This window comes from Phyllostomus discolor, chromosome 14 (assembly GCF_004126475.2).
Source record: "Phyllostomus discolor isolate MPI-MPIP mPhyDis1 chromosome 14, mPhyDis1.pri.v3, whole genome shotgun sequence".
NCBI lineage: Eukaryota > Metazoa > Chordata > Mammalia > Chiroptera > Phyllostomidae > Phyllostomus > Phyllostomus discolor.
The window spans coordinates 15,937,394-15,956,799 of record NC_040916.2 but is presented as its reverse complement, the minus strand read 5'-3'; the positions used below and the strand labels follow the sequence as shown (position 1 = coordinate 15,956,799).

General features: G+C 51.8%; 1 protein-coding gene across 1 annotated transcript in view; it reads left to right on the top strand.

Moving 5' to 3' along the window:
* The window catches only part of LAMC2 (laminin subunit gamma 2), a 54,861-nt gene extending 35,498 nt beyond the window's left edge, over window positions 1-19,363 (top strand). Inside the window, exons 10-24 of the mRNA XM_028530800.2 lie at window positions 441-659; window positions 1,260-1,442; window positions 2,063-2,308; window positions 4,295-4,440; window positions 5,663-5,819; window positions 6,126-6,331; window positions 7,415-7,494; window positions 8,559-8,720; window positions 9,665-9,809; window positions 10,738-10,887; window positions 11,428-11,542; window positions 12,842-13,041; window positions 14,635-14,793; window positions 14,885-14,984; window positions 17,338-19,363. Coding sequence (XP_028386601.1) covers window positions 441-659; window positions 1,260-1,442; window positions 2,063-2,308; window positions 4,295-4,440; window positions 5,663-5,819; window positions 6,126-6,331; window positions 7,415-7,494; window positions 8,559-8,720; window positions 9,665-9,809; window positions 10,738-10,887; window positions 11,428-11,542; window positions 12,842-13,041; window positions 14,635-14,793; window positions 14,885-14,984; window positions 17,338-17,591 — 2,522 coding nt within the window. The 3' untranslated portion in view covers window positions 17,592-19,363. The remainder of the gene's footprint in view (window positions 1-440; window positions 660-1,259; window positions 1,443-2,062; window positions 2,309-4,294; window positions 4,441-5,662; window positions 5,820-6,125; window positions 6,332-7,414; window positions 7,495-8,558; window positions 8,721-9,664; window positions 9,810-10,737; window positions 10,888-11,427; window positions 11,543-12,841; window positions 13,042-14,634; window positions 14,794-14,884; window positions 14,985-17,337) is intronic.
* The last annotated feature ends 43 nt before the right edge of the window (window positions 19,364-19,406 follow it).

Below are 19,406 nucleotides of genomic sequence, written 5' to 3'. Positions count from 1 at the left end.
TCGCTCCGTTCCTGATGCAACGAATAAAGCGGGCGTAGAAAATGTATTTCCAGGCAGGTCACTGAACCTTTCCCAAGTTCCGGGCACCTTAGAACATGTGCATGGTCTCATTCAGTTCTCGCAACAAACGTGGGAGGTAGAGGCGTGCACTGTTACTCCCACTGTCGTCAAGGAAACACATTCATGCAAAATAGTGTGAGGTGCCCAAGGCACACGGCTTGCATGGGCGGAGCCAGAAGTTTAGCTCTGACGTTTCTGACCCCGCAGCCTGTGCGCTCAGTCATGACAGGCAGCAGTACCTCCACGCCTGGCACGGTGCATACACACCGCCTGTCTGTGACAGTGAGCCAGGGGAGACGAAACCCAAGGACCGGCCTGACGCCCCAGCTGCAGACCTCACCGCCGGCCGCCCCTCAGCTGACCCGTTCTCCCTGTTGCAGGCACCGGGTACATCGACAACGTGACCCTGGTTTCAGCACGCCCCGTCTCTGGAGCCCCGGCACCCTGGGTCGAACAGTGCGTGTGTCCCGTTGGGTACAAGGGGCAGTTCTGCCAGGATTGTGCTTCTGGCTACAAAAGAGATTCGGCCAGACTGGGACCCTTTGGCACCTGTATTCCGTGTAACTGCCAAGGGGGAGGGACCTGCGATCCAGACACAGGTGAGTGAGACGAGCACCTGGACCAGGGGGCTGGGCGCAGCCAGGGGACCTGGGCTCCCTCCTGTGGATGAGCCGGAAAGGCTGGAAGAAAGGCTGTGCCTGAACTCATGTGGGAGATGGGACAGGATTAAGGAAAGTCGGGCTGGAGTCAGGAGGATGGACACCGTGCTTTGTTACACTCAATCCTTTGCACTATGGAAATGCCACAAGGTTGTGGGAAAGGTGCCGGGTTACAGGAAATGGCTGTCGTGGTTCAGTGCCGGGTGGGGGGCTGGTGTCACGTTGCAGGAATTGTGTGGGGAGATCAAAGGAAATGTCAGGGCCTGGACAAAGGTGCCGACAAACGGTGTCAGGCCACGGGGTGGGGGCAAGGGCGCAGCGTCAGGACCTTAGGGGGAGTAAAGGAAGCGCCTGTCTACTCAGCGTGGGAGGGGTCGGGTTCCCCGGCGGCGGGGTTCAGAGCCGGCACCAGGGCAAAGGTGAAGAACGCCCGCGTTCCAGAGGAAGCTTCAGGAAGGAGGACTCCGGGCCCCTGAGCTCTGACCCCGGGCAGCCTCCCTGCTCATCTCTCTGCCTCTCCATTCTTCCTCCGCCTCCCAGGAGACTGTTACTCGGGGGATGAAAATCCTGACGTCGAGTGTGCCGACTGCCCCCTTGGGTTCTACAACGACCCGCACGACCCCCGGAGCTGCAAGCCGTGTCCCTGTCGCAACGGGTTCAGCTGCTCGGTGATGCCCGAGACGGAGGAGGTCGTGTGCAATAACTGCCCGCTCGGGGTCACCGGTAAGGCCAGCGCCTGCTGCGTCCCCCTGTCCTGATGCCGTGAGTTCGTGGGCAGAGCTTCTGTTCCAAGCAATTTGTAGGGAATGATAACCACTCAGGGCTCATCTCAATGGGCTCGTGCTAAAGATAAGACTGTTCCAATGCTGAGGAGGCAAAGCTGATTGAGGAAGGGCAGGGTGTAAGCCCCTAAAGGTGTCTGAAGAGGTTTGTAATTAGAAGATGAAGTTTTCAGACAAAATACATGCTTTAGCTCAGTTTAAAAAAAACGAACCAAGGCAAAGAAGGAACACTTAGTGACCTCTGAAATGTCATTTATCTGGCTGCTGGTCAGTCGGAAAGAAGCGTTACTTTTTCAGCAGCGGCCTCGGGCGTGGTGCTCCGAACCTGACCTTGCCCAGCATCTGGTGACCGGGGATGTCTCTGGGGGGTGCTGCTGTGTTCCAAAACCCGTGACCCCCGTGGGAGGCAAGAGCCAGCCCCGAGCCTGGGGCCTGCTCCTGAGCCCATCGTTCCGGGGTACGGGGCGGAAACATCTCTAGACGCCACGTGAGCTTTCTGCCTCTGCGTGTGGCCTTGCTGCTGAGGGGTGACCCCTGGGCTTGGCCATGTGCTCCTTCCAGGTGCCCGCTGCGAGCTCTGTGCCGACGGCTACTTCGGGGACCCCTTTGGGGAACGTGGCCCCGTGAGGCCTTGCCAGCCCTGCCAGTGTAACAACAACGTGGACCCCAGTGCCTCCGGGAACTGCGACCGCCTGACAGGCCGGTGCCTCCAGTGCACCCACAACACGGCCGGAGTGCACTGCGAGCAGTGCAAGGCGGGCTACTTCGGGGACGCCCTGGCTCCCAACCCAGAGGACAAGTGTCGAGGTAGGACGGCGTCCCCAGATGGGGGGTGTGTGTGCACATGTAAGGAGGCACAAATCCGAAAGGCCAACAGCAGGTGGCATGGTGACATTACTCTGGTTTCTGCAACTAGGGGGCCCATGCACCACCCCGAACTGTCGTGTGTCACAGGCTTTAGACCTGTTTCCCCCGTAGCAGGGCTGGGAGACACAGCGGGAGGATGTGGTTGGGTAACACTGGGGAGGAGAAAGGAATACGGTCAAGTTTACATTCCTAAGTGCAAGAGGAGATGAGGTAGGGCCCACCCGCTGCCCAGCCCCAAGGCGGGTGGGCAGGGGCGTGGCTGCCACACCTGCTGCAGGAGAGCAATAAATGACTGGAGACTGGGCCTGAACACACCGAGGTGCGGAGGGGAGTGGGCTGTGAAGTAGGTTAAGACACCCTCTCAGGAAGTCAGTGCGATTGATGTATAGGAAGGTAATCGTCAACACGTCTCCTGAAGAGATTCGGCTTCAAAGCAGCAGCTCTCTGGAGCATTCCTAGTGCTGCTTCAGATCAAAGCAAGAATGTGCAGACCGGGCCTCTTGCTCAGCCCTTCTTTCAAACCTCTGCACAGGCTACATTCAAGAGGCGAATTCAGTTCTAGGGAGCTGGTCTCACCCCTTGGTCACAGCAGTCTCAGACCAGGCCTGGTACCTAGAACTTAGAAGCATGTTTATGACGAGGTCCGGAGTGGCTCTGGGTACCCAGAGTGGAGGACTCCCAATCCCCTGGGAGTTCTGCAGGGAGCCCAGACCCTCCGCTGACACCAGAGTTCCCGCCCCGGAAGTGCTCGGGGACCTCGCCCAACCGGGGGCTTCTTCTCCCTAGGGGCACGAGTCCCACCTGCCCTGACCCCAACCTGTGGGTTTGCAGTGATGTGCTGAAAATACCCCATGATAGGGAAGGCCCACACGGCAGTACTGAGTTCAAGTCCAGTTTTTACACATACCTACTGTGTTCTTCTGATTCTACCAACTAATTTCTATGAGTCTCAGTTTGCCTATATGGGTGAATAATATTTAACTCAGAGTGGTTGCAAAGATGAGATAGCATAGAGAAAGTGTACTGTAAACTATATAGTTCTAGTTATAAGAGGCTATGAATAGGGATTTCACTGGCTTCGGACCATACATTTCTTCACCCAACTCTCTTGTCAAGCGCCTACCCAATGGGGATCTCGATACTGAGGTCATAATGATGAATGTCAGCCCCAGCTGCCACGAAGCTCAGATGTGAGTAAGGAAGACCCAGACATGGGAGCAGATAATGGCCACACAGTTAGGGATGTGCGTATACACTGAGTGTTGTGTGAGCACCGAGGAGGAAGCCGTGCGGAGAATCACTGCGCCTCCATTAGAATGATGTCTCCCCCTCTGTTAGACTCTCAGCTCTTAGAACAGAACATGGCACATAGGAGGTGCATAATCAGTTGGACTGATTAAATAAAGATATTGTTTTCTTACTGCATTTAATATATCAAAGGCAGCAAGGCAGGAGGAAAAGAGCATTCACCCCAGCTGGCCATTTACTTGCTGTGTGACCCGGGACAACTTACTGAACCTCTCTGAGCTCATATTCGTTATGTAAAATAGAGGGAAATGTGCCCGTCTGGCACATAGTAGGCCCAGAAGAAGTGTTATCCACCTTGTGAACAGAGCCAGAGTGCTTGCTGAATATCCAACAGGCTTATAATTTAACGGGAGGAAAACTATAAATGCCACCAGAAAGGATGAACAGTTGTACTATTTCTTCATCCACACACACAGCGAACTTGCCAGGTGGTTCCTGAGACCTAACTGTATTAGGGCTGTGCTTGGAGCCAGAGCCAGGAGATGAGTCTAGGTCACTGTGAATCAATGACATCCTACGAATGCCGACTTGACCTTTCCCCTTGTGCTTTGCTACCCCTCCAATTTCTGGAATTAGCTTGGTAGGAATGCTTCCTGTTTGTCTGCCTTTTGTCTCTAGCTTGCCACTGTAACCCGGCGGGCTCTGAGCGTGTGGAGTGTCGCAGTGACGGCAGCTGCATTTGCAAGCCCGGATTTGGTGGCCTCCACTGTGACCAGGCGGCGCTCACCAGCTGTCCAGCTTGCTATGATCAAGTGAAGGGTCAGGTGCGCATGCTCACCACCCCTTACCCTCATGGGAGACACCTGTAAGTGGCTGTCAGGTGGCTCTGTCACTGACCTAGGAATTCTTCATCTCCTTGGGGATGGGGTAAGGGTTGCTACCATTTTCTTTAAAAAATTACTGTGTTAAAAATTCTGTATAATAGGAATATTACTTCAGATTTACATCCTCGTATGTGTCATTTTCAAAACCCCTGTTGTAGATTTTGTTTCGCTTGGTGTTCACGATAACAGTCCAGCTGGGAGAAAAAGCATTGTGGCCTCAGTTTTCACTGAGCAAACAGTCTAAAAATTTTGCATTTTTCTTAAAGATTTTATTTTTAGAGAGGGAGAAGGGAAGGCGTTAGAGAGGGAGAGAAACATCAGTGTGTGGTTGCCTCTCACACGCCCCCTACTGGGGACCTTGCCCGCAACCCAGGCATGTGCCCTGGCTGGGGATTGAATCAGCGGCCCTTTGGTTCACAGGCTCGCGCTCAATCCACTGAGCCACACCAGCCAGGGCAAATTTTACAGTTTTTTAGAGCCCCATGGCCAGGTGGAACTGAGAATTCCACCCATGTCCCCTGCCTCCAAGTTCAGTGACCCTTCTGCTGTACAGTGCTACTTGCCAGGATTCCTTCCAAGAGATGTGCTGGTGAAACAAATGAAGAAAACATCAACATCCAAAAGATATGAGGAGTCCAGAAGGTTCCAAGGCTGTCCAAACTGGAATGGCTTCCAGAAATTTCTCATTGATAGTCCAAAGAGAATGAAGTGGATGTTGTTAATTATTAGATATTATCTTGCTGGAGTGAGGAGCAGGGAGAGGAGGGGCCCAGACGGAACCCTAAATGTACGACAAACTCAAACCTGCATTTAAAATGCATCTGTTTATCCAGCCTTCTCTAGCACTTATTTGATCCCAGCCCCGCTCTGGGCACTATAAAAATATTAACTCATTTAATTCAAGTAATAACTCCATGAGGTATGATGATTATTATTGCTAGTGGTATCCCCATCTTATGGATAAAGAAAGTGACACGTCCAGGGCCACACAGCTGGTGAGTGGTGGGGCCAGGATTCGAACTCGGAGTCTAGGCTCTCGAGTCTGCCCTTTGAGCTACCACGGCATGCTAGGCACTCTGGGCCTGTAGCTTTTGTCCCCTGGGCTGCTAGGATTCGCCCACGTCATCCGTTCTGACCCCCTCCCCTGCCTGTGCGGTTTCAGATGGACCAGTTTGCGCAGCAGCTGCGGAGCCTGGAGGTGCTGGTGGCGAAGGCGGCGGCGGGCGGCGGAGGAGCGCCCAACGCGGAGCTGGAAGGCAGGATGCAGCAGGCTGAGCAGGCGCTGCGGGACATTCTCAGAGAGGCCCAGATTTCGGAAGGTGACGAAGGCCAACTCCCCTTCAGACAGGAGTCCTAGAAAGCGTTGCCACACTGGGGCATAGACCCTGCTGTGGGTGTCAGTTCGGAGGTGTCTCTGCCCAGCCCTTGCGGCGGGAGGAGGACTGTCTGTGACGTTCTCCTGGGAAACGAGTGATGGAGATGGAAGAGCGGTTGCGTGCACTCACGCCCCGGGTTTTCACCATTGTGCCATAGGCCCGTTGAAGTCACTTGTTCAGCCCTGATTACGTTTGATCGCTGTGCTGGCTTCCAGAACGCTCATCCTGCCTTTCCTTGTTGGCGTTCAGGTGTCATGAGGTCTCTCAGTCTCCAGCTGACCAAGGCGAGGAGCCAAGAAAACAGCTACCGCAACCGCCTGGATGAGCTCAAGAGGACTGTGGAAAGGGTGCAGGCCCTGGGCAGCCAGTACCAGAGCCGAGTTCAGGACACTCGTAGGCTGGTCACTCAGCTGCGCCTGAGCCTGGAGGAGGGCGAGTCTTCCCTGCGGAACACGGTGGGTGATGCTGGAGCGGGGCTCTGAGACCATGGCTGGGGCAGGGGCGGTGGAGGGGGGGCAGACCCAGCTGTGGGCATCACCGGCCACCGGCTGTTTCTCAGGTCTTCCAGTCCATCTGGCAGATAGTTGGGCTGCTCTCCCCTGGGACAGTCACAACTGATTTTGTGTTCGTTAGCTGTCTGCAGGTTCCCGTTTGACCGCCTTATGTTATTCTCTTTAATTCATTTCTTAATTCATTAACCATATCCTCCTCATCTCAGCGCTGCCTCTTCCCCCTTTGCTCCGCATACCTTCTAGCTCGTTAGCTCCCAGAGGGCAGGATTTCACTGTGTTCATATTTACACCCCAGCCCATAGCATAGTGCACAGCGATGGTGTTTGCTGCACGAATGAATGAATGAATAACAAACGTGCAAATGAAAAGAAAAGGAAGGAAGGCAGGGAGGGAAGGAAGAAGGAAGGAGCCCAATGAAGACATGGTTCTGAAAATGGGAAGTAAAAATCATCACCCCTAGGATCATCTGGATGATGTAGTTCGCAGTGCGTAGCAGGGAGACAGTTGCATGAGCGCTCTCGTTTCAGAATAAAGAAGGCAAAGGCGACAATTACGTTAGTGGGTGGGTGGGAGATGACGAAAGGCAATTAGGAGATAATCAGATATTATGCTGAGGAAGTGAAGGATTTAAAAAATCATGTGTATCCAGTAAAAAATAATGTGTATCAATTTTTTTCTTATTATAAAAATAATGTTTATTGTAGAAAATTTAAAAGTCCCCTTGTGATCCCATGACTAAGAAATAACCATTAAAACTACATGTATATTCTACATGTTTTTAAATACATACGACAATATAAGCCTGTGCATATTTCTGATGCATCTATACACACATCCAGACATTTGTTGAACACGGATTTCCACTTCATTTTTGTCTATCCCTTTTAAAAACTGTAATGACCGTGGTGACTTGGGACTCCATGTTTCAGGGTGTAGAACGCCACATGGTTCTGGTGGGACAGGTGCAGAACCTGCTTAGCCTCCATGGCCAAGTGCAAAGCCTCACCCGATTTTCCTTTGTCACAGAACATCCCTCCGCCAGACCACTACGTGGGCCCAAACAGCTTTCAAAGCCTGGCTCAGGAGGCCATGAGATTGGCAGACGGGTGAGCACCATAGGGGGGCGCCCCTGCTTTGGACCGTCTCTGTGGGGCTGGACTTGTACAATGCTGCATGGCGCTCACGCCCTACGCATCGTTACCTCCAAGCGCCTTTGCAGCCCTTCCCCCACCTTGAACCACCTGCCTTTTAGCACACGTAGGTGGCCACTGGACACGGTCACTTGGCAGAAGTGGGGAATCAGGGTGCTTCTTGCCCAGATATTTCTATGATTCACGACATGGCTTTGGGGTATGTCAGATGTGCTTCCTCGCGCACACCCCATGAGATGACTCAGCCCTTGGAAAAGAACACGCTGCAGCTTTGAGGGACTCCCAGGCTCCCACCCCGAGCCTGGGAACAAATAGCAACAAGTCTTTGCTGGCTTGTGGGGGCTACGTCTGCGGAGGGGCGACCTCCTCCCGCAAACCAGCCCTGCTGGCCCCCGTGACAGCAGGCAGCTCCTTAGTCCTCGCCTGACTCTAAGCTACCACGTGGCAGAGGTTCGCTCAGAGCCCAGTGCTCAGCAGGGGTGCGCACTCTGTTGATCCCAAGTGGAACTCAGTCTGCAGAGGGGCTGGCTGGTGTTTCCTAGCACCGGCCGCCTCCTGAGTTTGTTTTGATCACTTTCTAGAACCAGAAGGACAAGCGCATGCGGGGGGCTTTTATGGACAGGCTGTGTCCCTCCTGGGGGTGGCCTAGTTTCGAGTCGTAGCAAAAGCAAGTAGGGGGTTGGATGAAATAAGATCTAGGGTTTTTTTCTTTCTTTCTTTCCCGAAGAAAACAGCTCATACATGCAATGTTTTATCATCCCGCTCCTGCTCCCAGCCAGCTCCCCTTCCCACCCCAGGCCTCCTGATTGTGCCGTGAGTGGGAGAGATCCCCAGAAAGTCCGCACCAGGAGGCTGCCCCCTCTGCCGCTCCCCAGTGCCTCCAGTCCCACCTAACTGGGCCACTCCTCTGGGGCCATTCTGGCCAAGCCAGCCCCTCGCTCCCTTCTCTGCATTTAAATAAAAGGCCCCAAGGAAGCTCTTGCTAGGAAAACTGCAATTCTTTTTTTGAATTCTTTCAGCCACGAGGAGTCAGCCAATACCATGGAGCGACTGGCAGGGGAAACCGAAGATTATTCCAAACGATCTCTCTCCCTGGTGCACAAGGCCCTTCAGGAGGGAGGAGGAGGCGGCGGCAGCGGTGGCGGCCTGGATGGCCCCGTGGTGCAAGGGCTGATGCGAAAGTATGTCTCAGCAGGTCCTCACGGGGACCAATGTCATCTGCATCTTCCTAGGGCATAATGCAAACCACGTGTCTTTAAAAAGCATTAGTAATAAGAGGGACAAGGGAACAAGAGTGTTACTTTGGGGCAAAACGGGTGCTTTTCAGGCTGGAAGAAGAAAGGGTTGGCTAATCTAAGTTAAATTTGTATTTCGATTGAGAGATCATGTGCTTGGAGATAGGTCACCCTCTGTGGTGTTTGAAGGTTGTGAATAAATCCATTTGGTGGCATGGAGGATATAAAACAAATATATTTATATTATCAAGAATTGGGAAACTTGGGCTGAATTTTCCTGATTCAACCTGTATTCTTTTTTTTTTTTCAAAGATTTTATTTATTTATTTTTAGAGAGGGAAGAGAGGGAGGGAGGGAAGGGGAGAGAGAGAGAGAGAGAGAGAGAGAGAGAGAGGCATCAATGTGCGGTTGCTGGGGGTCATGGCCTGCAACCCAGGAATGTACCCTGGCTGGGAATCGAACCTGGGACACTTTGGTTCCCAGCCCGCGCTCAATCCACTGAGCTACGCCAGCCAGCAACCTGTATTCATTTTAAGGCTTATGTTTCGATGGTGGAGTGGAGCACATGTTTGACTACATACTTTTAAGACAACAGGATGGATTTTTTTTTGCCTTTAAACGTAAAAAGAGTGGCCCTGGCTGGTGTGGCTCAGTGGACTGAGCGCCAGCCTGTGAACCAAAGGGTCACTGGTTCGATTCTCAGCCAGGGCACATGCCTGGGTTACAGTCCAGGTCCCCAGTTGAGGGTGCGTGAGAGGCAACCACACACTGATGTTTCCCTCCCTTTCTTTCTCCTTTCCTCTCTGTCTAAAAATAAATAAATAGATAAAGTCTTTTAAAAATAAATAAAAAGAGGGAATTCTCACAAAGCCCTGTTTCCCCCTCTGCAGACTGGAGAAAACCAAGTCTCTGGCCCAGCAGCTGTCCAGCGAGGCCGCGCACGCGGACAGTGAAGCCGAGAGGTCTCACCAACACAGTCTCCGCCTCCTGCATTCCGCGTCTCAGCTCCAGGGGGTCGGTGACCAGTCCTTGCAGGTAGGGGCAGCTCCCCTGCGTGCTGACGTACAGAAGAGGAGCCGTAACGCTTCTCCTCGGGGGGTCCGTAACACTGTCCAGTCGTTCAGTTTTATCTCCACGTTGACCTTTCTTGCTTCGATTGGAAAGAGTGTGCATCCTTCTCATGGTCCATTTCCATGCTCTTTAACCCCAGTCTTGGTCTTTGAAAAGGCCTTGGCTCACATCCTGAACCAATGAATGGATAAAAGTTTTCTATCTCTTCCCTACTTCTGGGGACGGCTGAAACCTGTGGGGAATTCTTATGGATAAAATTTGGTATTTTCATTTGGGTAAAATCTGTAGTACACCTCTGTAGAGCCACTCAGAAGACTTGCACCCTTCTCAGAAGTCTCGCCTTATTTCTGTCATCAGTTCCAAACTTAGGTTAAGAAGATTGGGTTTTCTACCCACCACGAAAAGCACGCACAGTGGTTCCCACAAAAATGTTCCTGAGTGTATATAACAAAAACGTAAAAAAAATAATAGTAAAAACAGACACAAAACCTGTTTGAGGATGGTGGCATGGGAAGGAAAGGGGGAGGAGATGCAGCCATATGAACGTGCAATTATAAAGTAAGTCATGGGACTGTACTAACGCACAACCTAGGGAAGGTAGTCAGCGATACCGTCATAGCGGTCCATGGTGGCAGAGGACTGCTAGACTTAACGGTGATCACTTCGTAAGGTTGAATCACCGCGTTGTACAGCTGATGCTACCATATTATGTGTCAACTGTAATTAAACATAATTAAAAAAAAAGAAAACCTGTTTGATGCCTGAAGGATCTGCTTTAGGCACAGAGCCTGTTAGACTTTGGGCCCATTAGACAAGGATGGCAGGTCCCAGGAAGACCGGCGTGGTGACTGATGAGCAGAAGGTTGACTCATTCATCTCCTTGGGCTCACAGGTAGAAGCAAAGAGGATCAGACAGAAAGCTGATTCCCTCTCCAGCCTGGTGACGAGGCATATGGACGAATTCAAGCGTATGCAAAGCAACCTGGGAAACTGGGAAGAAGAAACCCGACTGCTCTTACAGAAAGGGAAGAATGAGAGACAGGTATCTTTTTAATCCGTTCACTCAACAAAATGTATTAGATGCCTACCATGAGAATAAATATGGAGAACGACACACGGGAAACTCTCTAATAGGCCTTGGTACCGCTGCATGTGGCAGAAGTAACAGAGGTCCAGAGAGACTGATGCACTTAGCTCAGCTCCGCCCACTGAATCAGCCCTCAAGTCTAGGAAGAGGACTCGGGCCCCCTCGGTCCAACTGTGGTCCATTTCTGTCTGCTCGCTTGGCTGCGGGAGGTGTCTAGAGTTTAAAATCATGATTTGCAAAACCGTTCTTATCTCTGCTAGTAGACTAGAGTTCAAGAGTGTTCTCTATATGGGGTCCTGCTGAGTCGTTGGGGTGAGGAGTCTGCTCTGTCCCAGATTGTGGGGGGCTTTGCTACAGCACCCCTCGACTCTCAGGTGAATCTCAGCGCTCTGTTGTCACAAAGAGAAATGTGTCAGAGTGATTTCACGGGCAGAACCGCACTTCCCAGGGGTGTGTTACATTTGCACTAATCTTGTTCTATCTGCCTGTTGACAGAACTCGGCTCAGCTACTTTCTCGTGCCAACCTTGCTAAAAGAAGAGCCCAGGAAGCACTAAGTATGGGCAATGCCACTTTTTATGAAGTTGAGAACATCTTGAAGAACCTTAGAGGTGAGTAATCCATGATTCAGTTCCCTTGAGCCCTTAAAAGGTGTAACCATGACTTCGGCTTATATGGAATCTTCATATATCTCTCTAAGTGACAGGTATGTTGGGAGTATTAATAGATGCTTAATAAATAACTTTCTAAAGAAAAGGACTTCATTACCATTTGATGCAGTGGGAAGACTTGAACTGGGTGTCAGAAGGCTTAAGTTCCCAACTCCGCTGGGCCTCAGAGCAGGCTGAGCTGGCTGTGTGAGCACGGGCAAGAGCCTTTTCCGAACTCAACTTTCTCTTTAAAGGAAGGAGGTTAAGCTAAGTGAAGTCTAAGGTCCCTCACAGATCCAACATCCCACTACCATAAGGGTATTTTTTCTCTTTTTGCTTTCTTTTCTTTCTTGTTTTCTTTTTCCTTTTCTCCTTCCTTCCTTCCTTCCTTCCTTCCTTCCTTCCTTCCTTCCTTCCTTCCTTCCTTCTTCCCTTCCTTCCTTTTCCTTTTTTTGGTATACTGGTTGGTTCCAATATGGATTGCTTAGTAGTGATGATGGGATAAACTTTGTCACAGCATTCAGATCCCAGGAAATTTGGGTTTGTGCCTCAGAGCTTTGCTTAAAGCTCCAGGCTTCTTCACTAAAGAACAGCAACAAAATTTTAAAGTCCTGGGATTTTCTTCACAGAAAGCACCTGTCTACCAATTCTGTCCAACCTTCAACTGTTGGTATTGGCAACTTAAAGGTTAAGGCTCTGACTTGTAACTTTGGGCTTCCAAGATCCCACTCCCACAGTGCATGTCCAATCCCAGAGATTCCTCCACTTTGCTTTCCCCTGCCTCCCTAATCTGTCACCAGTGAATTTCATGTGACCCCTGCATGCCTCCTCCTTTGACTGTAATGTATAAGGTAAGGCACAAGACTGCCACTCTCGGGAGCATTTTCTCAATCTGTTGAGATTTTGCTTCCCCACAATTGTTGTCAGTGTGGCTCAAATAAACTTGTAAACATGCTTTAAAAAATTATACCTGCTTCTAATTCACTTTGGGGTCTTAAGATTCTTGCAGTAATGGGGACTCAGGGCAGGCTGATTGTCAGTTCCTCTGAGCACAGGATGAATTACGGCCCTTTAAAGGCCTCCTTTAAGATATTTTCTCTTAGATAAGAAAGCATAATAGCCACACTCCCTCTCCTCATTCCCAGGCAGTAATATCACTCTTTCCAGAATTTTTCTTAAAAACTTCAGCCTCTTCCTTTGTAAGTTATTGTATAAGTTTGTTCTCATCTTCGCGGCTGTGTTTCCTTCTGTCCATTTCAGAGTTTGACCTGCAGGTTGGAGACAGGAGAGCAGAGGCCGAAGAGGCCATGAAGAGACTGTCCCACATCAGCCAGAAGGTTGCGGACGCCAGTAAGAAGACTGAGCGAGCAGAAGTAGCCCTGGGTGGTGCAGCTGCTGACGCCCAGGGGGCAAAGAACGCGGCCAGGGAGGCCCTGGAGATCACCGGCAAGATAGAACAGGTCAGGAGCCATGCAGAGGCAGGTTGGCGTGAGTGGTGCCCAGCACCAGGGTAGCGTGAGATAGGAAGGGGAATACCAAAGTGTTCATGGGCTCTTTTCACCCAGAAGGCTCCAAATCCTGCTGTGGCCTCTGGGGGCCCCAGATCCACTTGGGCACCCCTTTTGTTGCTTGACTCGCAGCCCATCATTGACTGAGTGCTGGAACCCCCTAATCTTCAGCTCCCTTTTTGGACAGCACCATGAGCAGAACCACCGGAGATTGTGTTTGTGCAGACTACTGTATTAGCTTCCTAGAGTTTCTGTAACAAAGCACTACAACTGGGAGGGCCTACGGCAACAGAAATGGATGATCCTGCAACGCCGGAGGCTAGAAGTCTGAAATCCAAGCGTCAGCAGAGCCACGTTCCCTCCGAGGCTGTGGGTGGAAACATTCCTAGCTTCTGGTGGCGACTGACCATTCTTAGCATTCCTCAGTTTGTACCAGAATCCCTCCAACTGCTGCCACTGTCATCACACGGGGCTCTTGTCCCTGGCTGTCTCTGACTCTTCTTACAAGGGCACCAGTCATATTGAATGAGGGGGCCCATTCCACTCCAGTGTTGAGGATTAGGACTTCAACATTTTTGGGGGGCGGGACACAATTCAACCCATAACAGTGATCATCAACGTTTTCATTCGAGATTATGAAACTCTGGAGTTCTAGGCCCCTTGTCTCTGTGTTCTGTGTCTAAGCTCTACTAACTCATTTTCCTCTTCTCTTCCACCATGGGCCGGGCTCTGCTCGGTGCTGGGGGTGTGGAGATGAGAAAGGCTCAGTCCTTCTCTCCCAGGCACGTTCAGTAATGGGGACAGACAGATCGGGGACACAACCCGTATGCTAAATGCTCCTCCGGGAGTGCGGCTCTGCTGGGAGAGAGCTTCGTGGCTCTATTTAAGCACGACTTCTACCAAGCCAGTGCTGCCCCAGAAAGCGCAGAGAGTGCTCTTGACATCGGGACTGGCCTCTCTCTCGGACTACTCGTTAACTTGCAAAACCAAATCCCTACCTTCAAGTCCTTTGAGAGTAGAGACCGGTGTCATGTGCCTCTCTCTATATGGCTTCTACCATAGGGACATCTGCAATTTGGTGCTTAATACTAGCTACTGACATTGATCAGGTTTGTCTTCATAAAAATAAAACTCAAAGCTGTGGCCCATTCATTCTTTGCACCCCATGCTCAACTGTCTCAGGGACTAAAGTCATTCAAAAGACTACAGCAGCAAAGAAATGTGACAGAGGATTAGATGAGTTTCTCTCCCTTTGGGTTTTCCTAACCGGCTGCTATTGTGTTCACCATTGGGCGAGCGTTGGCCCGAGAAGGAAGCAGTGTCTCCGTGCTGACCCTCCTTGTCCCCAGAGATGTGCCCCCCAATTAATTTGTTGGAGGCAGAGCTTGGGAAAGGGTGTGTCCCCAAGCCTGACTCTCTCCTTGCTCAAGCTGCTTACTCCATCAGGGCCTGGCTGCAGCTGTCTTTTTTCTCCACTTGCCTTCAGAATGTTTCGTGCCTCACCCCTCTCTTCCCTTCCATCCCTGGCTGCTTTCCTTCTCCCAGGAGATCGGGAGTCTGAACTTGGACGCCAACGTGACAGCAGATGGGGCCTTGGACATGGAGAAGGGACTGGCCACTCTGAAGAGCGAGCTGAGGGAAGTGGAAGGAGAGCTGGCCAGGAAGGAGCGCGAGTTCGACGTGGACGTGGACACGGTGCAGAAGGTGAGCTCCCGCCGCTTTGCACCGGAGACCCCTCTCATGTGCCCACGGGGGAGACGCCCTCTCAAGATGAGTCTGTGTGTATTTTCCTCAGGTGATTTCGGAAGCTCAAAGGGTTGACAACAGAGCCAAGAACGCCGGAGTTACGATCCAAGACACGCTCGACACCTTGGACAGCATCCTACACATAATAGGTAGGTGGAGTACCCACCAGCGTCCAGCCCCACGCTCGAGGCCCTTTCCTGGAAATTGAACCAGGCCTCGTCCTGGCGAATGGGGGCCTCCGCTTTCCTTAAGGGTAGGCATCAGGAAGTTTGCTCGGTTTCCAGGCCCTGATGCTTCGGGCAGGCTACTTCACATGTCCTGCACTCTGTGTTAGCACGTCTCTCAGGTGGGTAATTACGTCCTGCAGAACATGGAGTACGTTGTAGAGGCAGGGTTTGAACTTCAGAGCTAAAGGGCAGATTGGGTCGCTTGACAGTCCTGCTAAGGATTCTGGCCTTGATCCTGGGGAGCCAGTGGACAGCTTTAAGCTGGGGAATAACATCATCACTGTCTATTTCAGACAGGTCCCTGGGGAAGCGTGTAGAGGAGAGCTTGAAGGTTGGTTAGACGAAAAGCAGGGTGGGACTGTTTTTAGGAGGTTGGGGAAGGAATTGGGGAGAGGTGACGGAGCCTTCTCTGAAGCAGTGGAAGTGGTGAGGGGCGAGAATCACGTGTGGATTCTGCTCAGCATCCCTCCCCAAACCACGGTTAAACCTGCACGCAACCCGCTGTGGAGACTGGAGCTGCCTGGCAGATGACATCAGGGGGGAGGTCCATGTGATAGTGCAGAGTTTTAGGGTAAAATAGACGGCACAGAGTGCCAGCAGCTGAGCCTTCTCCACGGGATCCCTCCCGGAGAAAACCGACGTGAGTTAGAATTCTAGACTTAGGTAGAACCGGTATCGGGCCCGCAGTTGGCCTGTTTGATCAAGCCTGGACTCCAGCAGGCCAGGAACCACCCTGGTCCTCCACCCCGGCCACCTTCAGGAAAAGGCTCGCTTCTCCTGCTTCCATTCAAAAAAAACAACTTCAAAACCCGAGTTGTCTGCGGAGCACCACCCACCACCCTGGGAGATCGGTGCCGCCTGGGTTGCTGCACGAACGGGCCTGCTGCGTGCTCCAGTGTGCCCCAAGGTGCAAGCAAAACACCCTCCAAGGGTAAAACACACGACCCAGCCAGGATTTCAGCAGCTTCGCTTAGTGTTCTGGGAAAAGTGCTGAAACCAGGAGGGCCTTTAGAGAGGAAACAGGAGCGTGCGGAGAGAGGGATAGAGGCGAACTATTCAACTTTTACTGTGCGCCAGGCCCGACGCCGGGTGTTGTTACGGTATACCATCATTCTAGTCTTCTCGTGGTCCTGTGAGGTGGGTTTTACTGTTTTTATTATTTTATCTCACCCGCGCACACACTGAGGCGCAGCGACGTTAGTACGGCCCCCCAGGTCCCACAGTTATTTGCGGAGGCAGCGTTCGAGCCGCGGTCTCACGGTCTCTCAGTCTCCCGCGCTCCTGCTGCGCTGGAGCCGCTCATGCTGCCCGCACGCCCCGCCCCACCACGGACACAGTGACTTCGTCCCCACGCTGCCTTAACTCTCCCTCCGTGCCATGGGGCCCTAGATTCTCGCACTCTCCCCGGCCCCCAGGGCAAAGACTGACCCATTTTTGTCGTGGTAGGGATTCTACTCTATCAGCTCTCTCCAGCCTTGGGCAAACGGCATTCTAATTGCTCTCGGTACAATAAACTCATGCCATCAAATGCTGTCGTCCAGCTTAGGTAGGTGAGGCCACCTGACCTTGACTTTGAATTAACCAAGGGCTGCTCAAACCTCTTCAAACCAAATGAGTCTGGCCCGGTGCTCTTCTTGCCGATAATCAGTTTTAGATGGCTTATGGCAGGGGTGTCAAATTCATTCTCACTGGGGTCCACATCGGCTTCATGGTTGCCTTCACAGGGCCAAAATAATTTTAGGACTGTATAAATGTAACTACTTCTTAACTGTTGAGGAGGTGAAATGACATTTAGCCCTTTGAAGGCAACCGAGAAGCTGATGTGGCCCCCGGGGAAGATGAGTTTGACACCCTTAGCTTCTGGGTAAAACGTACCTGAACAAATATAACTCCGTTTCATTTTGGAAATAAACCAGTATCTAGCTAGATCCCCACTGTTTCGGGCCAGAATGAAACCTTGCATCCTTTCCTAACAGCTGTGATCCATCCTCCAAATAGCAAAGCATATCATGGCCCCCACAGAGTCTGAAGCCCAGCCAGTTCCTGAAGGTTCTCCAATGGGAAACAGCGAGATATTGCCTAAGGGCGGCTCCGAAAGCTTAATCTGGGGTCGATTCTGATTCTAGGGTGAGCTCAGCCTTTTAAAAATGCCTGGCATGTTGTTTGCTCCAGGCGGGGGAGAGAGGAGTCAGTTAAGGGTATAGAGGGCTCAGGTGTGTGTCGGGAAATCCGAGCACAGCACTTCTGTGAACTCCTTCCTCCCTCTCCCCGACAGACCAGCCCGGCAGTGTGAACGAAGAGGGGCTGATTTTATTGGAGCAGAAGCTCTCCAGAGCCAAGACTCAGATCAACAGCCAGCTGCGGCCCCTGATGTCAGAGCTGGAAGAGAGGGCGCGCCGACAGAGGGACCACCTCCATGTGCTGGAGACCAGCATAGACGGGATTCTGGCTGACGTCAAGAACTTGGAGAACATCAGGGACAACCTGCCCCCAGGCTGCTACAACACCCAGGCGCTTGAGCAACACTGAGGCTGCCGTACAGATTTCTCAACGGAGGTTCTTGGGGTACACACCCCGTGGCTCAGGAGCTCTCTCACACGGGTGGGGTGGGACGTGGACATTGGAACGTGTTGCACAGGCGTGCTCAGGTCAACCGAAACTGATCCCACCCCCGAGACCCTGGCCAGACAGATGTCTCGTTGCTCCAATGTGATGCTATTTGCTTCTTGGTGCTGGGCAACTCAAGGCAAATAGCATTGAATTGGAGGCCGGTCAAGGGCCTGGACCCCAAGGGATAGACTGGATGGAAGGACAAAGTCTCCGGGCAGATGATTGCTGCAGGACAGTCACGGACCGAGTCCTGGAGCATGGACGAGTGCTGCCGCGTGACAGTCAGCTCATTCTTTGAGTCATGTGACCAGAGGAAAATGTTTTAATATTGTCCACGCATAAAATTCTTCCTCATGTCAGCAGAGAGTGAAGTCAAGTCCCCCCACGGCCAGTAAAATACTATTGACACGCAATGTCCAGTGTTCCCGTTAGTCAACGTTCCTTCCACTTACACCCAGCACATAAGCGCGCGCTCCCTTTAAAGCTGGAAGGAGCGAGCAGTGAGGGAGCGAGGAGCTGCATGGCCCATTGGAGCCGCGGTGCCCGCTGGCGCCCTGCTGCCTTCGAGCTCTCCTGGGCCCCAGAGGGCCGTCCTGCCTCTGGGGGTGCCACGGCGTCATCCCTCCTGCATTCTCTCCCGGCCCAGCGACCATCGGGAGCTCACTTTTGGGTTTCCAAGTGGTAGAAAATGTGGCTTGGGCAATGAAAGAAGTACAGTATTGTCTAGAAGATTTATTAGTCCAAATTCAGTCCCACTTTTCAAACACTCAGAACTATTTGCCACCATGTGTTTTATCTCATCCTCTCTCTCGCCCTATGGAAGAGAATGTTCCTGCTCACACTTGAGCTGGGTAGCATCTCATCCTTCCGTTCCTCCTTCCATCCATCCATCATCCATCCATCCTTACATATATTTATTAAGTACCTCCTGTGTGACAGGGGTTGGGGGACATTGGTGACATAGGGTCTGCCCTCATAGAGTTGATTGTCCAGTGAGGAAGACACACATTAAAAAATGACATGTTAACTTACAATTCCCGGTCGTCACACATGGTGTTTATTGCAAACCCGCTGGTCTGCAACCTCTGTTCTCAACAGAACATATGTTGCAAGACACTCCCGTGGGGGCAGTTGGGTCTTGGCAAAGCTGAGACGGCTTCTGGGCTGTGCACATGTCTTTGCATTCCAGCGGTCACTCTGCCCCTTTCCACAACCTATTGCAACAGACTGTTGAGTCATGGTAAGGCCAGTGGGGATTGCTGGGAAGACCAGAGGCGCTCCCCCACCCCCCACACCCCCGCCCGCCCCCAGCTAGGAAGGCTGGAGTTCCACCTCACCCCCTGTGCATCCTCAGCTTTTCGTGGACATGTTTCAAGTAAAAATAATTCCTAGATGCCTGTGGTCAGTTTCTAATCTGTTAAACCTGAAGCCTGAGGTGGAGGTTCCAGAACAGCGGGAACAAAAATGCCACGGAAGGAGCAGGGACTCGTAGAGTTAGCATTTTCAATCCTTTTGCTGAGCAACTGGCCTGGCCCCCTGCAACCCCGAGAGAACCTTTTGAGATGTAATTGGTGCTGTCTCCTAGGCATGAAGGAGGACTTATTTCTGGAACGCCCTGAGCAAGGTGGCGGTTGTAATGAATATTGTTGTCTTTTTTATCAGCTATAAAATAAAAGGAAAAAAAATCAGTAGCTTGTGGTACATTGCCCATGCTTTCTAATACATAGACATACA